We start from the raw sequence: 7,326 nt of genomic DNA on the forward strand, positions 1-7,326 counted from the left end.
GGCACAAGGCATGGGTAGATCATGCCCACAGCGCATGGGACATTGTGTCTGATCCGCACAGTAGCAGATTTCATTGCTCGCGCAATGTGTCCGGGGGCTGCCTGCGAGGCAGCGGGCAGGCAGGCAGGACAAGGAGTACCTCATGCTGTAACTGCTCCGGGGGCTGCTCTCGTATTGCAGGACAGGCGTAGCTGCTATGCCAGGCCACCCATGAAAGCTCTTGAAAATCCCTCGCTATGCCACTGTGTTACAGAGGCTTTCCTTCAGTGGGACGGAGTTACTGCCAGGCCCGTTGCACGTCCAGCTCTCAGTTGATTTTCAGGCCTTTGGGGTAAGGTTCTGTTCTTAGCACAGAAGCGGCGTGTTGTCTGTCGCTTCCTCGTTCTTCATACGATGGTTTGTATGTAGGCCTGAATCCAGGGAAGGAGAATGTCCAGCTCATGGATGGCCTTGTAGATTCCCTTCTCTCCAAGCTGTCAAGAAGATAAAGATGTTAGAAAAGTAACCACCCACAGCCCTTGAACGGTGCAGCTGGGAGCCTGTGCCTCCTGCTCTTACCTTAAGAAACGTTTTCTTTATTTTTTTGACTGCAGAAGTTAACCTTGTGGATGGAGCACATGGAAGCTGAAGGGATGAGAAGAAACCAAAAGAGCTTGTTGCAGCAAAGATGCTGATGTAAAGACATCGTGATGAGGAAGAGTCCGACCCACAGTGTGGCACCATAGGACTACTGGTAAAACGTGTGGACTCAGCGTTGTTTCAGCACCTCCTGCTACTACAAATGTGTTATTTCACCTGTGCGCTTCCTGGAAAGTTGAGTTCACAGCACAAAAAACTGTAATATGAGTACCACTGAGTCTTCTTATTAAACACTTCCTATTTATCTCAGGGATCTTTACCTCAGTGGCAGTTACAGCTTTTGTACAGTGCAGCCTAGCTCTCAGATTCAAGGCTCTTTAACTTTGAACCTTCAGAGAAGGCGAGGCTAAAGGCCAAAGACCTTTGCAGAGGGCAATTTCACACATTTCTGCAAAGATTTGAGTTGGAAGCTGGTTTTAGGAAGGAAAAAGTCGACCAGTTCATCCTGGTTTAACCCAGCCAGCGGGGGCACAGCGGGTGGGTGCTGCATCCCAGAGGGTCGCCGGGAGCAGGAGCACCAAGGGAGCCACCGGCGGGCGGTGCCAGGGTGCCCCGCCAGGCTCGGGCCTCTCCTCGCCCCCCCAGCTGGGTGGCCGAAACTGGTCCTGCTGGGCTTGTCAGAGCTGCCTGGCTGAGCTTTCTGATCAACACGGCTTGCTGACTCCCCAGCGCTCCGGCCTTTCCAAGGGGGAGAACCATTCTTTCAGGGAAAAAATGGGAAAATCTGATGTTTTCCAATCTACGAACAAAGACAACATATTTGAAAAGGCAAAAGGCAAAGGTCCTGAACTCATATGAAAAGAGGTGACTCCACTGAAACAGATGCTTAGTCCTTCTTTCTACCTCACACAGAGGTTTTAAAAAGGAGCAACAAACATTTTCTCTTTCAAGTCACCTTTTGTGCTTCTTAAAGTTACCTCGCAGGATGAAAGTGTAAATAAAAGCACCTCTGATCTGTAAACCTTTAAAAATCTTCTAAGTAAGGCAGTTCTTTCTGACTTGGGTCTTTTTCTTTTTTTTTAAGGACAGCTTGTATGATGCAGATTTCCACAGAAACCATTTGGTGGCAGAACTGACCTTAAATGACTACGCTGGCTTGAGTGGTAAAACACATTACAAACTCTGTTCTTCCTGCAAAAAGAGCAAGTACACAAATGAGCAAGCAAGTAAGCTTGAGCAAGCAAGCTCAAGTGCTATAGAAGCTCACTGTGAGCGACGATGCAATCTCTGTTAGCAGTCTACAAGCTCTGCCTGCAATGATAGAGCAATGATTAAAAATCCTGCAGTGAATATATTGCCTTTCTGCACTCCACTCAAATGCAAGGAAAAGCTTCCATAATCTGCTACTGATGTAGGAATATAAGTCCATCGTCAGAAGCAACTTCATACTGTTCTCGGCGCTGTTGCTGACTCAGTAGGGCACAGGAAGAAGTGAACAGGCTTTTGCTGAGGCCAGTGGTGCTGCAGGTGGATCTCCCAGTATCCAAGGAAAAATATCTGTTCTCTTTACCGTGCAGTCATACTCTAAATGAAAGAGGCTAATTTCACTGCAGAAAAGTACACATAGTACCTATGTGTTTTTGAAAAACAAGACTCGGGCTCCTAAATAATTGGAAAATATTAGTGTTTCCTTGTTTGGACAAAACCAAGAAATAGCAGGATGAGGGTAATAATAATGTAGTACAAAGTCTTTGGAAGTGGTTTGGAGACCAAATAGCATGCATGCTTCTAGCTGGCTGAATTAAAGCCTGAGTTTATGAAAGAATATAGGATGGGTATGTATATAAAGGTACCAATGTTTCCCTCAATTGTATAAAGAACTTTATCCTTGAAAGGTAACAAATTCATTACATAAGTATGTTGCCATGGTGGAAATCCCTTCTGATAAACATCTTACAACTCAACTAGATAATAAAAATCAAAGAGCTCATGTAGATGGATGAATGAGTTTGCTAATTTATTGAGGAATAATATGATGGAGAAATCCTAAACTTGGTATTAGCAAAGGATCCATTACTTTCATTCTGTTCACAGTTTCTATTATTCTTTCACGTGGTTTTGTATTGTTGGTTTTGAATTAATACAAATACTTTGAAAAATGTTAGTTTCCAGAAATGAGATGTCTCCTAGAAAATCATGACAAGCCATCATTTCTCAAAGAGCTATTGTTTTTCTACTACCACAGGAAGCCTTTTCTCTCCTACCAGTATTTTTTAAGATCCAGAAATGTAAATTATTATGTTTAGATTTGTGTTGGGTAAAACACTGGCACTAATTATGAAAAAGAATGAAGGAGCTTTGAGAAATCTGCAGCATTTTGTCTCCATACAACACAGAAGCAAATGTATTACTAAGTTATATAGCAAGCTCTAGTCACTGATGGTATTTTAGAATAACTGATATTCTTAATTCAGTCACAGTTGACAGTCTGAACCCCTCAGTGTGTACTGACACTTCTATAGGGTGTAATTGCTTTTCCAGACAAGAATGAAATCTCTGTAAAGTATGTTATAGCATACAATATCTGGAATTTTGACAGACACAGATAACTACAGCAGCGTGTTGAATGCTGTGAATAATGACTGTACATTGCAACTGTTTAGCATGGTTTTAAATGCAGAACCTGAAAGCTAATGGAGTTTTCTCTCATTGAGGTTTGAATCTTTTTACATTATACAAATATTGCACTTGTGTTCTGAGCTATAGCACTGCAAAGAGATCTCTGAAGCTGCTTATTTTTGCATCGCAAATAGTTGTGTGCATGTAGAACCAATGTCCTTTTCTTTCATGCTACCATACAATTCAGATTAGACAAAGTTTTAAGTCATTAACATTTCATTGACTTCTCATCCTGCCCTCAGTTTTTAAAATTACTACAGACATTTACCTGGATATCCATGGCTATATTTCACCCTAAGTCACACTCCACTTTTTGGGACACTGTGACTTGTGAGGACTGCAGGTTTAGGGGAAAAAAAAAATAGCCATAGGACACAAAGTTTTAAGGCGCACCCTGTTGTTATTCATCTGCCCTTAAAAATAAGACGAGAAGAGAAATGACCCACAAGTGACAATGTTGTCTTAGCATCATAGTATGTTAGTATGCATATTTGCATGGGCAAAAGTGTGCTTTAACGCTGTCCTGTTGTTATTTACAGGGTGGGATGGTGACATGGTGTTGGTAAAAGTGCATCTTCCCTGGGATACCCGGATCCACGCTAGGGACATTTTGCCAGTGGGCAGCATCACTCCCTGACAACCTGCTCTGACTGCGGGCATAGCTGACACATGGAAACTGCTCCAATGTGCTTGATAATTGCAGTCCCTGCTTACTCATGAAACACCACCAGCTCTTTCAAAATTCAGTATGGAGGAGCAGAGATGACATGTGAGTAAAGATTACATACTTCCAGGGGTATGCTGTTGAAGAAGGAAAGCATAACCAGTGTTACACCGCAGAAACTTGAGGAGCCACATTCCTCCCTGTGATCACCCTGTCTCCTTGCAGCTTTGGTGCTGAGAGGGCAGCACAAGGCAACATCAGCAGCAGCAGTGGCTTGTCTCTATGGTATCTCCACCACGTTGCCCGCTCCCCGCAAGCTCACTCTGGGAGGAAATGAGTGGTGTTAAACTTCCCCGGCCCCAGCGGGGAAACCCTCGGGAAGTTGGATCCTCTGTAATGTGGGGCACACCGTAACTCTGAATCACCCTCTCTATCTGCACAAAAACTGTGATGGAGCCCTTCCCTAACCTTTCAGCTGGGCAAAGTCAGTTTGGCTCTCAGGAATATACTCACACAGACGTTCATATTCGCTTGCAGGACCTGGAAGGCACTAATAACGTACAGCCTGTCACTTCTTACTCCAAGATGACTGAAAACATTTTTCATATAGAAGGAGAGGAGCTGGTCTCGAACGCTGCAGTTTGTCTGAAAACAAAGCAGGTGAAGAGTTGCCAAATGAAAACCTCGCAAGTCAACTTCGGCCTAAAACTTCAGCCTCGTAAAAATATGCATGTTTAGAAAGCGTACAATCAATAAAAACATTTTCATGGATTTTAGTATCGCATTGGATTGCTTCCTTTTTTTTTTTTAAACAGCTCAATGTACCCCTGTGGTTTCTGAAGGAAAGGCAGGAGGATGCTGCTGGCAGCCAAAGGAGTATTGAACAGAAGTGACAGCCACAAATCTATTTAACACACAAAGAATAAATGGAAGATAAATTGGGAAGTTAAGTCAAACCATCTTGACCAAATTGTAGGAGTCATTGTGGGTGTCATTGTCCTATTCCTCCATGTCAGTATCCCATACCATTTGACATGCTGTAGGGTATCCCACCCATCCCCAATTGCTGCTCCAGACCAGTCATGCTGTACACACTGTGTCATATCTGCCTGGCCTGTGGGATCTCTTGGATACCCAAAGGTATTTCAAATGGCTATATGACTATTTTTAGGCAATGGAACAAGTATCATTCCCACCAGGAGGGCAATGCAGCTGCAGATTAAGCTACCCAAATGCAGGTGTCTATGTGTAGGTCCCATAGGCAAGCAAGGAGCCTTCACTCCCATGGTAATCAATGAGATCCAGGGGAGTTCAAAGGCCAGTAGGTCTCTCCTTGAGGATAAACTGACTCAGTTAGCCCTGCTGACTATATCTCCGCATTAAGGAAGCTAAAATACCTCACACACTTGTAGTCACTTACAAATAGGCACCTCAAGTTTAGTGTCTCACTCCCATGCTGAATTGCACTGGGGAACTCTGATCTCCCTCTTCCAGTGCACCTGCAGAGGTCAAAGACCAAAGCAGCTCCTTGGGTCCTGGCTGTTCTACAGCATCCTTGGGCTATCCATGGTACCATACACCCTCAGCAGAAGTTGTCTCAGCTGCTGGGACAGCAACTGTGGCCCTGGCCCTCATGTGAATGGGCTGGTGCCTGGAAAGCATTGCTGGGGAGGATCACACGCAGCCAAGCGCTCACAGGAGAAGCAAGGGCTACCACAAGCACGCTCCTCCTCAATACGGCAAACACCCTTACCCCAAATCTCCTGGCAGAACACCACTGCAACCTCCTAAAGAGAAGTGCCTCCAGCCAGGCTTTCCAAATCCACCTCTTTCTCCCCATATTATGCTCAACTGTCCCCTCTTGTCCCCAAGGAAAATCCCTTTCTATGGGGCAGAGATAACACTCTTTCTCTAAGCAGAGGACTCCATTAAATGTATGACTCTCATAAATATAATGTCCTTCCCAATTAAACACAAGCGATTTTTGTGTCAGCTGTCATTCCTTTTGATCACGCATTCCTATCTCTACTGACCAAAGGAAAATCAAAGTAAGAAAATGGAAAACCAGGAGTATAAATCTTACCATAAACAGCATTTTTGTTGTCTTTTTAAGCAGTCTTGTGTTCTTGATGAGATCCTTCTGTAAAATATAATGTGCTAGTATTAATTAACCTAAGCAGAGGAAGGGAGACAGAGTTTTAAGTCTGGTTTGTACAAAACTTAGTAGTAATAATGATAATCATCATCATCTTATTCAGATGTAGGATGAGAACTCAGCAAATCTGTGTTCCAATCCCAGCCTAGCAACTTCTTCCATGGCAAATTCCTTGGCAAACTCATTCCACCTCTCTATGCATCTTCTTTTTTCCCTTCTTTACAAAAGGAGTAGCGGCATTACCCTGTCTCTCAGGACTGTAGAAATCATTCAGCTTATTAAAGTTTCCAGGTGCTCAGTAATGTAGCTGGTAAAGAAGCATCTATAAATAAAATAAGCTTTTCAACTAGTGGGATCAACTTACAGGAACAGATGATTTTAAACTAGTTGCCTTGATATACAGGTTCTCTGTCACTTGGGAGAGGAGTCCTTTTCGGCAGGTATGCTTTCCTGTAGGTGACTTTTTGCCTTCCACAGTGAAAAGACAAAGCAGAACTAAAAAATGCCCAGATCTGAAAATAGAATATACTTTCATCTTCGCTCCCAAATCTTCGTGCCTCTACAGTCACAGCAGCGTATGTGATACAGCAAGACTGGTTAGATGACAGAGGTTAACCTAATTTTGTTAACCCTCAAAGCAGTTTCTGCACTGAGATGCTCACGTAGATAACCTATTGCTCGTGTGCTGGCTGATCAGTATTGTTGCTGCGCTTTTTTATACATCTTGCTCCACTTTCAACAAATTTGACCACAATCATCTGTGACGTTATTCTAAATGATATCTCCATATTTACTGGCAGCAGGGTCAAGGTTTCCAAGAAAGAAGAACCTCCCTCTCATGTGAGAAGTCTTCTTTCATTTAAGTGGTGGTCAAGTGAGGAAAAAGTAGTTGAGCTGGTTAGTTTGGTTTCGTAACAAAGTATACCAAATGTGTGAATTTTTTTTTTTTTTTCCACAAAACTTTATGGCAGCACTTTTCTGAAAGGTAATGGCCCAGAGAGAAAAAAATCTTTGCCAATTTACCCTGAGAAGCATTAGAAAATCGGTTATCTATAAGGCAGTTGGACTGCACTGCCTTTAAAACATCACTGTCCAGTCTTTGAGAAGTGTTTTGTTTCAGGGGTACAGCAGCTAGTAGCAAAGGAGTTTGCTGCCTATTTTAATCTCTGTAATTAGTCTTTTGCCAGGGCAGGATTTGCCCAGGTAGAAGCAGCAGGCTGGTTAGTGTGAAAGGGAGGGCTCCAGGGAG

The 7,326-nt window shown here is 43.4% G+C and overlaps 1 protein-coding gene across 1 annotated transcript; it reads right to left on the reverse strand.

The window, feature by feature from the left end:
* Positions 1 to 386: 386 nt before the first annotated feature.
* IL26 (interleukin 26) lies at positions 387 to 6,787 on the reverse strand. Its single transcript, XM_075153981.1, has 5 exons — positions 6,442 to 6,787; positions 6,006 to 6,062; positions 4,436 to 4,567; positions 559 to 624; positions 387 to 473 (listed from the first exon to the last, which is right to left on the reverse strand). Exons 1-5 carry the CDS (start codon positions 6,610 to 6,612, stop codon positions 387 to 389), a joined length of 513 nt encoding a protein of 170 aa, XP_075010082.1. The 5' UTR covers positions 6,613 to 6,787.
* Between the last annotated feature and the right edge of the window lie 539 nt (positions 6,788 to 7,326).

Source organism: Calonectris borealis, chromosome 1 (assembly GCF_964195595.1).
Source record: "Calonectris borealis chromosome 1, bCalBor7.hap1.2, whole genome shotgun sequence".
Lineage (NCBI taxonomy): Eukaryota > Metazoa > Chordata > Aves > Procellariiformes > Procellariidae > Calonectris > Calonectris borealis.